The sequence below is a fragment of the Protomyctophum bolini genome, assembly GCF_963924005.1.
Source record: "Protomyctophum bolini genome assembly, chromosome: 1".
Taxonomy (NCBI): domain Eukaryota; kingdom Metazoa; phylum Chordata; class Actinopteri; order Myctophiformes; family Myctophidae; genus Protomyctophum; species Protomyctophum bolini.
Window position 1 is genome coordinate 25,540,964 of NC_137862.1, and position 20,290 is coordinate 25,561,253.

A 20,290-nucleotide genomic window follows, 5' to 3' on the forward strand; every position below is an offset into this window, starting at 1 on the left:
ATTAGGCGATAATGTAATAATTGAGGCCTGCCCTTGTATACTTTACTATACCAACATAGAGATCCTGCCCAAAGAAATTGTATTCTTTGGTTGACTTCTTGATTTGTTTCCATTTTATCACCGGAGATTGTTATCTAAAATACAACCCCGTCAGAATCTGTAGATAATCTATTCTTTCCTTGTAATAACATTGTCACCAACTCTGGTCTTGGGGTTAATTCTGGAACCAAAAAAGAATGGATTCAGTTTTAACTATGTGCAATACAGGATATGCGCATTAAGTGAGTGTCAAATCGAGTGGCAAAGTGAGTTCAACGTTGTTTAATGTCGTTGAATGTAGTCATAGGACTTTTCTGCATGTGCTGTCAACATTTTTTTCCATTTATTTTACCCATGGAATAGTGCTCATTTTCAGCCACGCCCTGCACATAAACACACAGACATACAAACATACATTAAAACCTGGGAGCTGACCAGTACCCTTGCTCAAGGGCACTACAGCGGTGTTGGGTGAGTGATGACCAATCACTTCCCGTCCCAGAACATAAAAGTAGGCTGATAAAAGGATATGGGGGGGCTGTTAAGGCCAGAAAGTAGTTTTTTGCATAACTTCCTGATATGAAGATGATGTCACCTGCATATCCTTTATTACAGATTGTTATCAGCGACAGCGAGCCAAGTGCAGATTGTGTCCTGTCGCGCGCAAACCGTCAACGAGAACAGATTGTAGTCACAAGCTGCTAATGTCATGTCAAGTTGTTAACTGACCTGACCCTGAACCTTGAGTTGTGTAGTTAACTGCTGGGCATTAGCCCACCTGTTGTCCATCTGTATCTGTTGCTCAGTGGCAGTGCTCCATGACTCATGAGCAAATGAGTTGTTTGATCAACTTAACTACTTGGACTTGACCTGACGCTACCCTTCCTGAACGTCGCTCCTCCCAGGCTTTGGGTGTCATTAAGGCTAGGCTACAACATTACGTCGTTAGTTTGTATTTCAGTTCTATTAGTTTAGAATGATCTGGGAAGCAGCCAACATGATCGGAATGTTTTCTTTGCCGTTGTTTTCAGCCACTACGTGGACACTCCTTGTCCTGTGTTTCACTCTGCTGTTATTGTGAGTATTATTATTATTTATTACTGTACTGTCCTTCTTCCGCATTCACTTCAATTCCGCACTGAGCGCACTGTGCAATGCAAACTAATAGGCGAGTGCCGAAGAATACCAAACGACTCGCCCCTTTACCAACTCGCCCCCGCGAAATGTTTGAATGTAAAAGTTAATTTAGTAGCCTATTTCCCTCCCTCTCTGAAATTATCTTGTAGGCCTATACAGATTTATTTGATTGTATAGTAGTCGATCTCTATACAATTAAGAAAGAATAACATGACACAGAGACTTAATTAAGTTAATTTAGGACCTTCTAGCAGTTAATTTCGTTTTATTAAACACATTTCTTCCATGTAGCCCATATTTTGTAATGGCATCATCATGCTATTATGCCAGTGGATATACAGAGTGAACTTTACAATGATAAATGAATATGATAATACCTTTTATATAATCACCAACATGAATATCTCTCTCTCGCTCTCTCTTTTCTGAAAGAAAAACAAAAATCACACCCGTGTGAAGTGAGGGGCGCTTCACCAACATCACATTATGACATATGACATGATTGACATCAATTTAACATCACAAAATAGCAGTTTATAAGAATCGTGGTCCCTTATTGGCCGAGGTTTTCCTCTAACATGCATATGGCGATTTGCTCAGTGACAGACAAAACAAACATTAAACTCTGTTAATTGTTAATGGCATTTAATGTTAAAATAAAGACTTTTTGAAACGTCTGAGGAAAAATGAATGGGAAATTCTGTTCTGGTCCTTTCGAAGGGGACTGCAACGCCTTCATTTTAACACTTTTTATACACTTTCTTGAAAAGAAATAATAATTTTGGATCCCCCCTATTGTGTCTTTTAGATATAGTGTTTGGCCATATCGCTTTTTCACAAAGCTGGGGATTCCAGGACCCATGCCCCTGCCTTTCATGGGAACTATGGGATACAACTTTGGAAAAGTAAGTGATTTTATCTCCTTCAACCGCCAGTGCTGGGTGTTGCAACAAAATCCAATCCAATCTACTTCATTTATTTACAAATGAGTGCTGTACAGGAACTATATAAACCAAATAGTTAGTTAGTTAGTTACTTTATTGACACAAATGTATAAAACATTGGGTCCAAACAATAATAAAAAAAAACATGAATAAGTTGCGAGAGTGAGGTCTAGCCAACACCAACTCGGGATCCCTGGATTGCTGCCCTCCACAATTTCCTATCCAACATCAGGTTCTTGAGCTTTGCAGTGTTGTCAGCCAAGCTGTCGCGCCGCAGCACGTCTACATAGGTGCTACGCTTCTTTCCCCTCCTGGCTTTGCCCTGGGTTGGCCCCCATAGGGCCAATTTACTTGCACAATGCAGTGCCCTGCCAGCCTCATCCTTCTCTCTCTGACTTTGTCCGTGACCTGTGGTAGGTCCCCATAGAGGTCCACATTTCCATCAAGGGCTTTCTCCTGTTGTACTGTGAGGGTCCATGTCTCTGCCCCATACAGCAGTACTGACTCCACAGTAGCTATGACATTCGGTCACTCTCAATATGATCTTGTTTTTCCATTATCTCAGATAAATTAGAATACATGACTTGGTTCTCCTTCTTTAGCAATTGAAGAACATACACAAGGGGTCATCAAGCATGCCATTTCGCTACTGTATGTTGGTGAAGAACCTGGCTTGCTTTTCTCTCACCAAAGCTTGCACTGAAGGCAGTCCTGCTTCCAACAGGCAGGTTAAGTTAGGTGTAGTAACCCTCACCCCAAGCAGGGATTTCACTCCAGTCAAGTCATTCAGTCATTGTATCCAAGCCTCACACCCATACAAGATAGCTGATGAGAAAGCAGCCTCAAAAACCTTATGTTTTACACAGAATGGAACATCATAGTTGGTGGACAGGAAGATAATCAGTTTGTTTAGGTGCTTTGTCTTCTCCTTTACATGTAGGGCAGGGTTAGGGGTTAAAGCGTCAGGGTTAGGGGTTAAAAGCCAACGTAATTGCGACCGAAGCTCGCAGTAAACGTGCGTTTTTTTGTCCGTCAGTCACTCAAAATCCCCATACATGGGGAAAGCCCCCATATATTGTGCCCAGGTCTCGTGACATCACTAATACTAATCAACAGGGATGATTAGTAACTCAGGGATATAGTAAATGCGACCTGCTGTCTCAATTAAGCCCATATATGGAGATCCCTGTTGTCATCAATATCCGTATATTACCAAATAACAGCCCATGCGCAAATAACCGCCCAGCACCAAATAACGGCCCAGGTTCCGACACCATTTTGCGTAATAACCGCCTCCATCAAATAACCGCCCTCCTCCATATAACGGCCCATATGGGCCGTTATATGCAAACTTAATCAGCCTCAGCCCTCATTTATATTATTATATGCGTGTTCACCGTGTTGAGTTTGCAGATCTCCGCACGCCATCACCTCACAACAGCGCAACACCAGTCCTCCACAATCCACAATCTATAAAATAAATCTAGGCTATACTTTAGTTTCACAAGTGCCTATGCAGCCTATGCACAACCAATTGTTTTAATGTAAAGTTGTAAAGTCTGTGAAATCTTTATTGTAAGTGTAAATTTTCATTGGGTGAAAATCTACCGTTACGTAGGCCTACAGTTTATAATGAAATCATGTATTTGTCCACTGCTTCCCCATGCTCAATCAGAACATGTAGTGGTTACACCTGTGTGTTGATACGCTCCCTCTTACAATTAAATCAAAATGCATTGCCTGCAATGTTTATTGTTTACCATACTAAAAATATATTACTGCATGGATTCTATTCTGAACTCTGAACTCTGCAGCTTGTAGAGCAGCTATTTTGAGTAAGTTTTTACTGTATAGTTTGATTACTTTTAATGCAGTCATTTCAGTAATTATTTTGTAGGTATATTAAAAAGGTCTTAAAAGTCCTTAAATTGTCTACTGTCAGCTGGGGATCCTGACCCACAGGTTGTAGTAGCCTACTAATGTTACAATGTGACATTTTCTTTCTTGACATTTCTGCATCCTGTGTCTAACCTGTCATAATGCTATTATTCCTGACATGTTGTAGAGAGGCTTTGTGGGGTTTGACAACGACTGCTATAGAAAGTATGGCAACGTGTGGGGGTAAGCTGGCTATTATTATTCCCCTGTTACAGCTTGTAATGGCGTTATTTTAATCCTCTGGTGCCTGGAATTTTGTTTTATGATGTACTTTTCAGTCGGGATGGACATTGAGTTTGTGACTGTCTAAATTCACAGAATGCCTGTAGTGGGAAAAGTGCTCAAATGTTTTACTTTAATATGTGAAAGTATCAATACTGCAATATATAATTGCTCTGTTACAACTGTAAATGTCCAGAATAGTACAAATTACAAAAGCATCTAAATGTAGTTGAAGTGCCAAAAGTTAAATTACTCATACAGCTTGTCCCATTTCAAGTTTTCAAATGTATAAAAAACCTTCAGATCTACAAGCTCAAAATGTGTCGCATTGCGACACAATGTGAGCTTGTAGATCGGCTATTTTCAAATTGCCGAAATGTATATAGGGCTGAAGTGGCTAATGTATGTTTTGTAATAATAATAATAATACGTTTTTGCCTAATACAGGTTGTTAAAAGTTTATACTAACCATCATTTCCAGTTTCTTTCTTATATTATTTGACAATTTGGTCAATGTTTGACCAGTTTTTATAGTATAGTAGTTTGTCGATTCATTTTGGTCTTTTTTTTTTTTTTTTTTAATAAATAAATAATAATTGCTACTTGTCACACGCGTGACACGCCACACCAAAATACTTTCCTGTTTGCAAATTTCCATCATTGCATGTCTTAATATTTTCAAATTTCCTAAGCACTCAAATGATGTGATATCATGGTTGTTCACGTGTAGGACATATGAAGGACGCAAACCGGTGTTGGTGGTTGCAGACCCTGAGATGCTTAAAACCATCATGGTGAAAGAATGTTACTCCACGTTTACCAACCGCAGGGTGAGATGGCTACACAGTATCATTCATACCACACCTCTGCCGTTCACTATCATAGTCATACAACACTTCTGCCATTCACTATCATAGTCATACAACACCTCTGCCATTCACTATCATAGTCATATATACAACACCTCTGCTAGTCACTATCATAGTCATACAACACCTCTGCTAGTCACTATCATAGTCATACCACACCTCTGCTAGTCACTATCATAGTCATACAACACCTCTGCTAGTCACTATCATAGTCATACAACACCTCTGCTAGTCACTATCATAGTCATATATACAACACCTCTGCTAGTCACTATCATAGTCATATATACAACACCTCTGCTAGTCACTATCATAGTCATACAACACCTCTGCTAGTCACTATCATAGTCATACCACACCTCTGCTAGTCACTATCATAGTCATACCACACCTCTGCTAGTCACTATCATAGTCATACAACACCTCTGCCATTCACTATCATAGTCATATATACAACACCTCTGCTAGTCACTATCATAGTCATACAACACCTCTGCTAGTCACTATCATAGTCATACAACACCTCTGCTAGTCACTATCATAGTCGTACAACACCTCTGCTAGTCACTATCATAGTCATACCACACCTCTGTCGTTCACTATCATAGTCATACAACACCTCTGCCAGTCACTATCATAGTCATACCACAACTCTGCCATTCACTATCATAGTCATACCACACCTCTGCCGTTCACTATCATAGTCATACAACACCAGTCACTACCATAGTCATACTCACTATCATAGTCATACCACACATCTGCCAGTCAGGTGGAAACCTCATTATGTCCAAAACTGTTAATTAACCAGATAATGCTACCCGGCTGGGAAATTAAGCATTACTGACGTCCCTAGTGCTAATCAGAGTACACTGGTGTTCACAGGAAATGGATGAGGACATGCTGGGGCCTATGGCGGACGGATTGACCACAGTTAAAGATGAAAGGTGGAAGAGAATTCGCAGTACTATATCTCCATCTTTCACTAGTGGAAGGTTGAGGCAGGTAAATTACTCCTAAATCACTCAGTGAAGTGGCCTCTGTCAATGTAGCCTGGCTAATAAGCCAGACTCAAATCACACTGTCGTGTGGTATTTGAGTCTGGAGATGCTGTGTATGGATCTTGTTTCCCTGGGGGCGGGTTCAAACATTTTCTCTTTGACGCAATTGGTCAGTGCAACTGTCAGTCAAAGGTCTCAAGCATTGAACGTCACTGTACCAAAGCCCGCCCATATTGCATACCGTGTCCTGATTGGCCACACCAGTTCTCTGGTGTAGGAAATGGGCGTACAATTGAGCCTCTCCAGACCGTAATCCGCCGGCAGGCAATTTTCTTTTTGCCAACGGCTGATTCGGTCTGGCTTATTAGCCAGGCTAGTGTCAATGATCATTCACACATTGAATAATCCTACATAATTCTTACATCACATTTCGGTTGGCTGTTAAGTTTCAGTGGTAACAGAATGCATTGGGGAAATGCTAATCACATTTTCGTCCAATGGAACAATATGTTCATGTTAAAAATTGGCATTTTCCCTTTTAACACAGCTATTTGTGTAATATACAAGACATTTGGTCAAATACCGTAAATACTTTTTTGCCCTAGGTGAACTTAACCCATTTAGAATCAGACCTAAGGCCAATTAGACATCTTCTAAATCCTGACCTAAGTTTTCAGAAAAACTTCAATTATTCATTAAAAAAAATCAAAAAAATGCTATTGCTATACTGTACATACTGTATCAACAAGAACCAAAAAACGAGTTCCCTAAACGGGTTCCTGTCCTCAATGGGTTAAATTAGGTATAGAGCACCTAAATCTGACGTAATTTACACATCCTACCTGGGGCCCGTTCCACGAAACTTGGATTAGAGATTAAGCCGGCTTTAACACATATCCTGGCTTAATATATCCTGGATCAGTGCTTAACCGGTTTCATGAAAGCTGGTTGATCTTGCCAGATTACCTTAACCAGTTAACCTGGATATGTTGAGGCTTGATTCGGTTTCATGAAAGTGATGCTACATTAGTTACCATGGAAACGTATGCTTTGGACGTAGCCTGCTCCGGACCAGGCTAACAGCCAGGTTTAACCTAATCCTGATGTCTTTACTGTTCATTAAGCAGTCAAACTGATCACAAACCAATGATGTTTTCCAGATTTATTCAATTATTATGGGTTTATGTTGCCTTATTTGTATCGGTCTGCATTAAAGGACTAATTTAAGCACTATATAAAATCAAATAACCAAAATATATAGGCTGCACAACATCATGACAGCTTGTGAGCTTGTAGATCAGCTGCTTTTGGTGAATGTTCCCCATGAATAGGTTTGCTGTCGTGCAAGTGCACGGTTAAGAATAATTATTATATTATATTATTATTATTATTATACCACTAAATATTACCATTACTCATTGTTTTACAACATATTACCATTGTAACGTTTCACCCACTACTAGTCCTACATACTTACACCTAGAAACCCCATTCAAACCTATTTAGGTTCATCCTACGGTGGACATGTGTGCCTGAAAAGGAATCTTTGAAATGCTTCATAGTTTTAGAAATATAGTGCTTTCGAATTTGAGACATTTATAGGCAGATAGTGGCACTTCAAAAAAATCACTTTCACCTAGAAACTCCATTCACACTTTGTAAAATTCAGCTTACTGTGGAGACACATGCTGGAACTTTTTACTTTGAAATGTTTTGTAGTTTCTGAGTTATTTAACTTAAACGCCCAAACTTTGGCATGCTACATGAACCCATGACCCTCACCAGTCTGGCTCCTGTCTGGACAACAACCCCCTTCCCCAAAGGTAGCTCCCTCAGAGGAGGGAGTTATGGCCAAATATCACAATGCGACAATATCATTATGCTTATAATATTAAGAATTCTGTTTTAAGTTAATAGTAGTGGTAAAATGTAAACTATATTTTTGGGGTAGTTAATCATTCAGTCTATCCACTATTGAGAGTATGTTCTCTCTTTAATTACAGCAGCAGTATTTATTTTAGAAGCTTAAGTCCTTGTAGTAAGTCTTGAATAGATTAGTAAAGATAATGAGATATACAGAAGGGGGCTGTAATGCAACTATTAAGGATGCAAACTGCCTTAATACCCCATGAAGAAGAAGGATCAGTAAATCTGTGATCCACATAATGGGTAGACAAAAAGCCAGACTGTCTATTAAGCCAGGCTTGCTGATCCCGGCTCGCCAAATCCGCCAATTGTGAGCCTCGCTTGGCTTTAGTGGAACGGAATAAACCAGGCTGTAAAGACCAGGATTGAAAAAGCCTGGTTTTGGCCTAAATCCTGGATTAGTTAATCAAAATTTCGTGAAACAGGCCCCTGGCAGATACATGATAGTGATGATGATACATGGGCATGGCACACATCTCTCTGTGTGTATACCTAGTATGAGATACACGATACATGGCCCACACTTGTACTAACGGCTTGTTATTTTGTTTTCCTTTTGTGAAGGTGTTCCCTATTGTACAGCAGTATGCAGACAGACTCACTGAGACTCTGGGGAAAAGCAATTCGGAGGAATCTGTTGACATTAAAACGTATGTTTTCAAGCAGTGTAATTGCCCACAAGTGCACACAATCAACTTGTGTATAGGGTTGTCAGTTGTCACGATAATAATATTTTGCTCGGTGATTCAAATCATTTGCGATTAATGATTTAATTGTATTTTTGGCATTGAACATTAATAGACTAGATAGCAGATATGACAAATAACTTAAATATACAAGAAATGACTGACATATAATATTAAATAATTGTATACTCTCAAAAAATATATATATATTTTATTATTATTTTGCCAAATCTACAAGTCTGAATATTTGTCAACATGGATGATTATGCAAAAATAATTGCGATTACCATTATCTCAAATAATTGAATAAATTAATATAATTGTGACAGGCCCAAAGTCGTTGTGTTCTAACAAATTGACTGGAACTTATTCTCTTGATCCCTCAAAGAAACCTATTTTTTGTCTTTGTTTTAATTTCCTTTCTGTTTTTGTTTTTGTAGTATGTGGTTTGTTGTCGAATGGAGAACGCAGTGTTCTACTGCCTCTCTCTGTGTGTGTACCTCTTATGTCATGCTGATGTTATGTCTCGGGGAAACCCTGTTTTGTTTCAGGTTTGTGGCGCCCTACAGTTTAGATGTTGTGACCAGCGCATCGTTCGGTGTGGATACCAACTCCATCAACAACCCAGATGACCCTCTCGTCAGTCATGTCAAGACAATTGTGTCTGGAGGCGGGAGACTATGGCTCTTTTTTCTCCTGAGTATGTACAGTAGTGTGTGTGTGTGTGTGTGTGTGTGTGTGTGTGTGTGTGTGTGTGTGTGTGTGTGTGTGGGTGTTGTGACAGTCTGAGGTGGGAGGCGGAGACAGTGGAGAAGGTTCACGATTGAGGTGCGCAGCCTCTTTTACAAATCATATAGCAGGCCAGGGAAATGGTAACATAAATCACAGTCGGTTGGCCACATGGTGGTGTCAATGGTCCCTCGAGGTATATCTGCAGGTGGGAGAGGGAAGTTAGGCCCAATCCCAATTCCTTTTTTTAACCCTACCCCTCAGCCCTTGCCCCTTCCCCTTGTCCCTACATAATGAGTGTCAAGGGGTAGGGAGATAAATCATCCCCCTAGGAATTGGAACGTCCCTAAATCTTGAACGTCCCTTGTAGATATTGATATACATTATACAACCTGTTCTCAGAAAATAGCTGATCTGCAAGCTCACTACAGGCCAGTGGTCCCCAAACTTTGATGGCATTTCTGTCTCTGGGACCCCCAATTTATATTGTAATATCAATGTTAATTAACTCCGAGAGTGTACAAACTATCATTTAGCCCATAACCCACTTTGGAAACTACTTTTCATTTGATTTAAGCTGTAGAGATGGAACGTAAATATAACATTGCGGTTATGATGAAAAAATAATATTGTAATTTTGTCTCATGTTGGTAGCCCATCATGCAGAATGTAATTCAGCTAGATATAGCTCATTCTGACACCTGCTCAACAGTTGTACCTGATTCATTGATTATTGTATTAACAGTTTGTATAGCATGGGTACAGATATGTATACAGGGTTAGAAAAAGGAAAAACTATTTACAGTATAGAAAGAAGGGGCTGTGGTCACTGGTCATTGTTTTTAATATCATTAAGAACAGAGTAATTTTCTATCAATGAAAATGCCATCGTGATTCATCTCCATACAATGTACAGTCTGCACAGCAGCTTGCAATCTGTTCCATATGGTTTGCCTGGGGAAAAACACAACGCCATTGCTAATTAGTTATGTAAGTTTTGCAACTTGTGGGGATTAGCTTAACATTGGTCATGATAATACCATCACTGCAGCAAGTAGCCAACGTTATGCAGTGACAGCGTTATGTAGGTAGGCCTACAGTAGGCTATTTCACGGCTTTTAAGAGCTCCAAAACTGCAGAATGTTGACATATCGTGGTCTGGGGGGTCGGACTGATGCCTGCTAATAATAAGCTAGCTTGCATCCGAGTTGTATCACCGGCGCACCGGCGTTAAATAAAAAAGAATAAAGCGCCGATGCGGTGCCAAATAAATGAATGGGTAACGTTCATAGAGTTATTAATGCAACGCCGTATATCGTTAGTTCACGTGAGGTAACGTTAACCTTTGCTAGAGATTGCGATATTTTTGGCGATGCAGATTGACAATTGACAATTGAGATAACCCTTCCCCCTCACGTGAACGCGCATAAGCAAGGGCACTCTGGCGGGGCGGTGGGGAATAAGGTTAGGTTTAGGCATATTGAGGGCGAGCATTCTTAACTTCTTGTATTCACCCAAAAATGGGGGCGAGTGTGTTTTGGGGCGAACCTTTTCCGGTTACCTGTTCATTCCTGTGTTAAATGTGTGATTTTTCACAACTCTACTATGAGAGTGAATGAAATCTCTAAATACATGGCCTCAATCACTGGACAAAGGCGAACGCTAAGATGCTGATAACCAATTATTTCTCTTTTCAGTGTTTCTCCCCTTTGCAAAGCATATCTTTAGGCTGCTGGGCGTGTCACTATTCCCCAAAGACAGTGTGGACTTCTGCTTTAATATCATCAAGAGATTTAAAGGCGAGCATCACACAGATAACTCTGTAAGCCTCATTCATTTTCTTAATTGTGGATAAATGGGTAAAACATTACTCAGAAAGTTTGACTTTAAATATTCATCAGAGCTGGATAGCAAAAATATTTAGTTTCCACCTTGCACTGGCCCAATCTGATGAGGTAAGGTTTAATTATTATAGATTGTTGTGCGGGGCAGCAGTAGCTCCGGAGGTAGAGCAGTCGCTTGGGAAGGTTCCCAGCTTGATCCTGGGCTCCCCCAAAGTTAGTGTCGAAGTGTCCTGACGCTGATTGCTCCTGATAAGCAGGTTGGTGCCTTGCATGGTTTCCTCAGCTATCTGTGTATGAATGTGTGTGTGAATGGGTGAAAGGAATGCATGTAAAGCACCTTGGATAAAGGCACTATATAATGCACCATTTAGTGCATGCACATCCAAGTGTAGCACAAACACATGATAAATCATAAATATAAAAACAAAGTGTGCTCCAGGGGTGTAACCACCACACAGTTGCGTTGGGCATTTAAGGACCACCCCTGACCACACCACTGTTCTAATCTGCTCCCACTGTTTATTACAAGGTCCAACATTTCGATAATGTCATCTTTTTTTATGATGTATTACCACGTTTTTGTTCTGTAAATCGCTCTGGATTAAGATCGTCTGCTAAATGCCTAAATTGTAAATTCTCAGGTGAAGGTCCAGGCGTGATCAAAAAGTTGAACTTAGCAATAAACAGTTGGAGTAGTGGTGGAAGAACATGTTTTACTGAAGTTAAAGTATCAATATCACAATGCAGAAATATACAAAGAGCTATTTTTTTGGATGTAACATTTATTTGTTGTCCAGAGTCGAGACTTCCTACAGCTGATGATTCAGAACGAGATATCAGAGACGACACTGAAGAATGATCAGCCAAGCAAAGGTATGATGGTATATTTTTCAATTACTGTGTGTGTGTGTGTGTGTGTGTGTGTGTGTGTGTGTGTGTGTGTGTGTGTGTGTGTGTGTGTGTGTGTGTGTGTGTGTGTGTGTGTGTGTGTGTGTGTGTGTGTGTGTGTGTGTGTGTGTGTGTGCGTGTGCGCATGTTCTTTTACGATTTAGTCATGCTTTATTATTATTTTTTCTACAGGACTGACTGAACCAGAGATCCTCTCCCAGTCATTTATTTTCATCTTGGGCGGTTATGAGACCACCAGTGCCACTCTGAGCTTCATCCTTTATAACCTGGCAACCAACCCTGATGTACTGCGCACATTGCAGGAAGAAATAGACTCCAGTTTCCCGAAAGATGTATTTAAATGTTATGTTTAACTGCAACTGAATTGTTCTCCTAAAAATATAAATTCTGTCACTATCTATATTCACTCTCATACCAGTTGAAACACAAGTCTTTGACTACACAACACAGGGAGGTTAGTAGACAACACAGGGAGGTTAGTACACAACACAGGGAGGTTAGTATACACAACACAGGGAGGTTAGTTAAAGGGTAACTAACTAGCCTGAAAGTACCTGACTTTTCTTTGCATAGAGGGGCGGATCAAACTATTGCTGGAAACGGCCGCCGCCTCCCTATTGGTTCACCAACCTATGTGCGCACCTTAAGGGCAGTCCATACTGTCTCCGACCACCGAACTTTTCGTCGGAAAGATCAGACTTAAATTATTTCTCCGAAGTAGAGTTCGGAGAGTCACAACATCTGGGAGTGCAGCTTTCAGAACAAAAATTTGGAGGAATGCGTTTCAGAAGTTGCGAGTGACGTCATGTTGTAGTTGTACCGGAGCTTTCCGACGAAAAGTTCGATGGTCGGAGACAGTATGGACTGCCCTCAACCCTAAACCCAAGCTTGACTGGCAGAGCTGTTCGACGAATTATACCCTTCCTCACCCAGGAGTCAGCCCAGCTCCTTATCCAGACATCATTCATGTCAAAACTTGACTATAGTAGAGGGTATGCGCATGCATAAAGTGAATGGCACATCGAGTGGCAAAGCAACATGCAAAGTGAGTTTAACATCGTTTAACGTTGTTTAATGCAATCAGATTTACTGCACGGTGGCACAGTTGGTAGTGCTGTCGCCTCACAGCTAGAAGGTTTCTGTTTGGATGTATGAGCTGTCAAGGACAGAACGTAGTTTTTTGCCACTCAGTAGGCGTTCCTGCACAACGTCCAGGTTTGATGATGATGTCACCCGCATACCCTCTATTGTAACTCCCTCCTTACTGGCCTACCGGCATGCACCATTAAGCCTCTTCAATTGATCCAAAATGCCGCAGCTCGCTTGGTCTTCAACCAGCCAAAATTCTCACATGTCTCCCCACTTCTCCGCTCCCTCCATTGGCTCCCGGTCGCTGCCTGCACAGAATACAAAACTCTGATGCTGGCATTCAAAGCAACCCCCATATCTTGCAGTCTGATCGTACCCTACAAACCCTCCCGTGCACTCAGACCAGCCAATGCATGGAAGCTGGAAGTAACTTCACTAAAAACGCCTGGGACAACGCTCCACACGTCCAAAACTCTTCTCCCTTCTGGCTCCAAAACTGTGGAATGCACTTCCCATTACAATCAGAACCGCAGACTCACTCCCAATCTTCGGCCGTAGTCTGAAAACCCACCTCTTCAGACTCCATCTTGGCCCGTAGCACCATCGCCCTAGCCCAATGACCTTACAGGCGAATGCAAAGGATCAACTTGTGTAACTTATCATTTTATGTAGACATAGCACTATATACATACCGGTAGTTTCATTATATAGATATATTCCACTGTTATGTTCGTAGCTTACGTATGATTCACAATAACTAGTCTTTATGTATATGATGTATCACCATGTTTTTGTTCTTGCTTAATGTAAATCGCTCTGGATTAAGAGCCTAAATTGCCTAAATTGTTGTGGCCGGGTCTTGTCTGGGTCACTACACATGCATCTTCAAAAATGTTTTGCCCTATTTGTCAACTCTAAAGAACTGGTAACTGTTGACTTCAGTTGTGTGTTATGGGACAAAGAAACATCACTTGTGTTGTTACAACTGAAAGGAGGGTGAGAAGATTGAATTTAATTGCTGGGTGCAACTAATATCCTTTTTATTTGCATTTCTGCTGGTGCCCGGTTCACAGTGCATGATATATTTGATTTTTGATTTGATTATCTTTATTTTGAAACCTTCAAGTAAGACAGTCAAATAAGAAAAAAGAAAAAAACAATATATATATGACCACAATGCATGTATATTTCTTTTTTGAATGAAATAAGAAAATTATAATGACAACAATGTGATCATAGGTCTTGCACCTGAAGTTCAAAAAGGAGTAGGAAGAAGTAAAAACTGATTTACTCCTACCCCCATCAGTAATTGCAATAAACATAATCCAAATGTAACAGCATCCATACATACGGTACATACACACGTACATGTGTCCATGTGTATGTAAGAACAATAAATGAGAAATCAAGTATAATAATTAAGAAATCAAGTATAATAATTAATAAATCAAGTATAGCCCGAGATAATCAACGTGCCTCATCCTCCACTCTGTAATAATTAAGTAATTCATTTTTATACATCCTCTTAAATTGTACAATGTTGGTGCTTTGTTTGAGCTCAACAGCCAGACCATTCCACAAATTGACCCCACAGATTGTTATACATTGACTTTTCATGGTAGTGTGGACAAGACGTTTCTTCAAATTTAGCTCCCCTCTTAAATTATAACCCCCCTCTCTGTCAAAAAACATGTTCTGTATGTTCACTGGTAATAATCTATTTCTTGCTTTAAACATGACTTGTGCTGTTTTGAACTTGACCATATCAATGAATTTCAATGCCTTTAACTGTAAAAAAAAAAAGAGCATTTGTGTGTTCCTGATATGAGACATTATTCACAATCCTTATTGCTCTCTTTTGAATTATGACCAATGGATTTAAGTTGCTTATATAGGTATTACCCCAGATCTCCACAATAATTAAGATAAGGTAAAACCAGTGAACAATACAGAATGTACAGAGCCCCTTGATTTAGCATCCATCTGATTTTGTGTTAAGCTGTCAATGGCATCAATGTATTCATTTCAAGAACAAAGTTCACTCTATTCATCACATGCATACAGTAGCCTACAGTAGTATATCATCCTGTCTGCTCATTTATGTTCTCAAATCGTACCTTTTGTTTCCAGGCTCCTGTTTCATATGAGGGTGTGATGGACCTACAGTACATGGATCAGGTCATTAATGAGTCTATGCGCTTGATTCCCACCGCCCCTCGGCTGGAGAGGATGTGCAAAGCGACCGCCCAAGTCAACGGCTTCACCATCCCTGAGAACACCATGGTGGCGATCCCTGTGTATGTTTTGCACAAGGACCCACAGTACTGGAACGACCCTGAGCTCTTCCAACCAGAAAGGTATCAGCATGATTCAGCAATCAGCATGCAGTTGTTTTGGCTTTACCAGCGGTGGAAAACATACTACATTTCTTTACTCAAGTAAAAGTGTCAATGCTGCAATGTAGAAACACTCTGTTACAAGTAAAAGTCCAGTAATCCAAATTTACCATAGTAAAAAGTACAAAAGTATGGGCATCAACTTAAAGTACCAAAGTAAAAGTAATCATATACATTACAATATAGTACAATATTTGCCTCTGAGATATAGTGGAGTACAAGTAATAGTATTGAAAATGTCCAAATTGGAAATACCTAAGTAAAAATACCTCAAAGTTTTACTCAAGTACAGTACTTAAGTAATTGTTACTTTCCACCACTGTGCTATACACGTCATTAATTAAGGAACCATCTAGAAAGACAAGGATACAAGAACAAAACGCAGTTTTCAATGGCACAGTTGGTAATTTATCTAACCAACTAAATGGATGGTGTATTTCATTTCATTTCAACCTTTATTTAGTTCTCGGGGGAACACACTGAGATTACAACAACACATCAATAATGTACAATGTAAAAATGGGGGGAGGGGGAGAGAGAGGAGACAAAGGAAAAACAAAACATAGATGAATAAAGTAAATTACCGGTAATAAAATAACATTTCATTACATAGTGAATCAACATCAATTAAAGCAGGTACAGTTGAGATTTACCAACGTTGATATATCCAATTGAAAGCGACATAGAGAAGGAAGACTGTACTTTAGTGATGTCTGTAAGGTGTTCCAAGTGTATAGGGATGAGCACTTGAAAGCAGAATTTCCAGATGAAGTGGAGGCATATGCATGGTCTCAAGCATCAAATAATCTATGAGAGCGTGCATGATAAGAAATAGTTTTCCATTGTAAAAGAGAGTTTAAATAAGGTGAACTCCCAATAGAACTGTATAGACAAACACAAAACAATGTTGGTCTCTCCTTGTCGTGAGGGAGGGCCAACCAACCTTATTGTACAGTATGCAATGATGGTGTTTTGTATTTAATTGCACTTCATTGTTGCAATACTAAAGTTACTAATAGGGATGGTACACCCACAAATGTTTATTGCGAACGCAGTGAGCACTTACTATGAGACCTAGCAGATCATGTCTGTCTGTCCGTGTCTGTCCCGCTATCCAAATATGGAGTGTGTTGCATCAGCAATCACTCAGCTCCATATATGGGCACAAAAGGGGCCAGGTCCACATGTACAGTAACAGCGGGACAGACACACAGACAGACAGACATGATCTGCAGGGTCTCAGCTGCGTTCGCTTCCTGCGTTTGCGCGTCTTACTGGTTTGTTCATTACTCACCAGGTGTATGGATTTTTTTTAATTATTATTATTATTTTTCACAAACAACCAGAATAAAATAAATGGTAACTGTTCTTGATGCAAAGACGTCTGTTTAACAACTATTTACCAAACTACTTGAGCCTGTGCTCAAAACATTTGCATTTAGTTGTTGATCTTGGATCAACATTTTGTGGGGGCATGCAAATTGTCAGGTATTCAGGAGATTAGTAATTGATACACAAGTTACACCTTTTGGGTGTGCCTATAAAACATTACTATTCAGTGTTGACAGTTTTGTATGTTTGCCTTTTTGCATTTGCAGGTTCAGTAAAGACAACAAGCACAGTATAAACCCATACGTCTATATGCCGTTTGGACTCGGTCCTCGTAATTGTGTGGGGATGCGCTTTGCTGTCCTGACCATGAAGATGGTGCTAGTATGTCTCCTGCAGACTTACAGTGTGGAGACCTGCAAAGACACAATAGTGAGCTTGGCACTCAAATGGCACTCAAATGCACATTTCATACAGCTGTACCACTAGTGACATAGGGCTTAGAGAGCATTGGTTCTCGATGGGGGGGGAGGGGGGGGGGGGGGGGGTGGTGGTTGATGGGAATATTTCCACCATTATACACAAGGACTGTATTGAAATAAAGACTATGATAAATAAGTAAAAGCCTCGATAGCAGAGAGCTAGAAGCTCCGGAACACCGGAACTGTATAAATACTTTTGGAAAGTAATCTAATTACAATAAAATACTCTTCACCAGAATAGAAGCAGAAGGCTGGTAACTTTACAGAAATGGTTATAAAAACCTTTTGAACTATAATGAGTAAAAGTCAGAGTATAACAGAGTTAACCAAAATACCTTGAATGAATTTGACAGACACAAGGAAGACAATTTCAGACAAGCAGAGCTAGGAGGGGGTTCAATCAGATATATTCATATTCACCATTGTATTGAGAGAGAAGAAGGCATGCAATCCGGACAGCGTTTCCACAAGGATCTCTGACCATGTCCAAATTGAACATGGTTAATATAGCATACCGTAATCAATACACCGGAAAATGTGTTGAACAACAAGGTCAATAAACATATTTGTTTACAAATGGACAGATAATGCAAGACGTCACGAATATTGCATACAGGAACTATCTCACGGGGCAGAGATAGTCCGGACATGCAATATCAGTTAGTGGAACCGGGGGACAAGGCATAACGTCATTGAGTGCAGTTTACCAGTCTGTTAGAGAGAATACTAACTTCAAGGGCAAAAACACAGAGGCTGGGTGTTATGGCAAATGGAAACAAAACACTTCTTATCTACCAACGCTAGCTAGGAGAGCAGTGTACTATCTAAACTCTGGCGGGGCCAGAACCATACTATTTTACAGTCAGTGGGACAGCGTGACATCAAATGTCAGTCACAGGGCAATGCATAATCCATAATTTGGCAAGACCATAGGAGACACCGGGTCATAAGATTAAAGGCCAAAGGACTCATGACCATCACCCACAAAACCACAGAAAATACCTAACAGTGGTATCAGCGGGTCCCGACTCCCCAGCTAAAGTAGTTAATATAGTGTCACAATCACTTTAACCATAATTTATACTTTGAAAAATACAAGCTCATAGCGTGTCAGTTCGTGACTGTGTTTTTTCAGATGGTCTGTGGCCAAATACATATCAATTTGGGGGTCCAATTTGGGGGTACGAAAATATTTGGGAACCAGTTGGACTTGAGGCTCATACATAGTCTAGATTTTCGGTGGTTAGGTGACCACCGAACTACAACATGACGTCACGAGCCGCGGTGAAGAGAAAACCACCGCCACCGCTCCAGCCCTTCTCTCTGTTTTTACTCACCACCGTTCAACGTTATTTCAGCTCCGGTGGTCAGCTCACCACCGGAGCGGTGGTCACCTCACCACCGAAAATCCAGACTATGAATAGGCCTTTAGTGTATGCAGGGTTTTAGTAAGAATAACTATCATACCTACTGATTTCACTAAAGTGAAACCAAACCAACTGGTGTAAGAATGTGTTTGGAATGAAGAGCTGCATATACTCTTCTGGGTTCTGATTCTAACTCCATGTTCTTCTTTCAGGTTCCCTTGGAGTTTAGCCCTCTGTACCGGCCAGTTAAGCCAATCCAACTGAAGTTTGTACAGAGAAACTGTAAGGAGAAGCAGTAAACATTCTCAGGGCATCTACAAATATTCTTAATGATGCTAAATTATTTGGTCACTCCCTGATGACCAGGGCCGGTTCTAGGCATAGGCGAACTAGGCGGTCGCCTAGGGCCTCAACCACTGAGGGGGCCTCGTCACAGGGAGAAGATTTTTTTTTTCATGTATCCCTTACATGGGCTACTGGCCACATGTGGCCCCCACCTAGCTTCTTAATTTTGATCTCAAAGTGCACCAGATTGAAGCATTTTCATGGCAAATTTACAATTTTTATCCGGCGTGGCAAAGCAGGAGGGGGGGGGGCTCTGTATAATATGTTGCCTAGGGCCTCAAAAGGCCTAGAACCGGCACTGCCGAACAGGCCCGGGGAACCAGTCGCACCGCTCGTCCCCGAGCACCCTTTAAAAAAAACTTCTGGTCATTTTATCATCTACATTCTACTCAGTCTTATGTGAACACCTCAGACGGTTTTTAACTTATTTGATTCAGTAATTAGATTTGATATTCATTTTAGCTGCCCCACCCCCTTTATAACTTAAAAATTGTAACCATGAAACATTAATCGAAAACATCCAACCTTTTTTCTGGTGAGCTGATAGTGTCCTTCTAATATGTGATGCTTTTTCATATACTGCTCTTATTTATTTTGAATAACAGTAAATGAAAAACCATGGCCCCTCACGTATTGTAAGGACAATATCAGTCACCAGAAAAAAGGTCAGGTATTCACTGAATTAACTTGTTTTTTTGTGCAATGTAATGTTATTGTGGTATTTGTTGTTGTTCTGTTAAAATAAATTGGGTGGTTCTATATGCATGGTATTGCAATCGAACGGCTGTGAAATGTCAGAGCCTCAATAAAAAATACATTGAAAAGTAGTAGCCATGTAGTGATGTTGCACAGTTTACAAATCACCGTGTCTGGAGACAGACCCTTATGGTAATGTAGTCTTCTGCGCGCGCGCGCGTGTGTGTGTGTGTGTGTGTGTGTGTGCGTGCATGTGTGCGTGCGTGCGTTCGCTAGCCAATGAATTTACGAATGTCCCACTGCAGAACTAACAGAACCACATCTTCGTTCTTCTTTTCCTTT

At 40.4% G+C, this 20,290-nt stretch overlaps 1 protein-coding gene across 1 annotated transcript; it reads left to right on the forward strand.

Moving 5' to 3' along the window:
- Nucleotides 1-1,036: 1,036 nt before the first annotated feature.
- On the forward strand, nt 1,037-19,488 carry LOC308319803 (cytochrome P450 3A56-like; the record flags this gene model as incomplete). The annotated part of the gene is made up of 14 exons (XM_080769990.1): nt 1,037-1,116; nt 1,985-2,081; nt 4,186-4,241; nt 5,011-5,110; nt 6,035-6,154; nt 8,641-8,726; nt 9,314-9,548; nt 10,509-10,575; nt 11,189-11,313; nt 12,133-12,208; nt 12,416-12,576; nt 15,464-15,690; nt 17,328-17,490; nt 19,120-19,488. The coding sequence occupies 14 exons, from the start codon at nt 1,037-1,039 to the stop codon at nt 19,204-19,206; spliced, it is 1,680 nt and encodes a 559-aa protein (XP_080626116.1). The 3' UTR covers nt 19,207-19,488.
- Nucleotides 19,489-20,290: the final 802 nt, after the last annotated feature.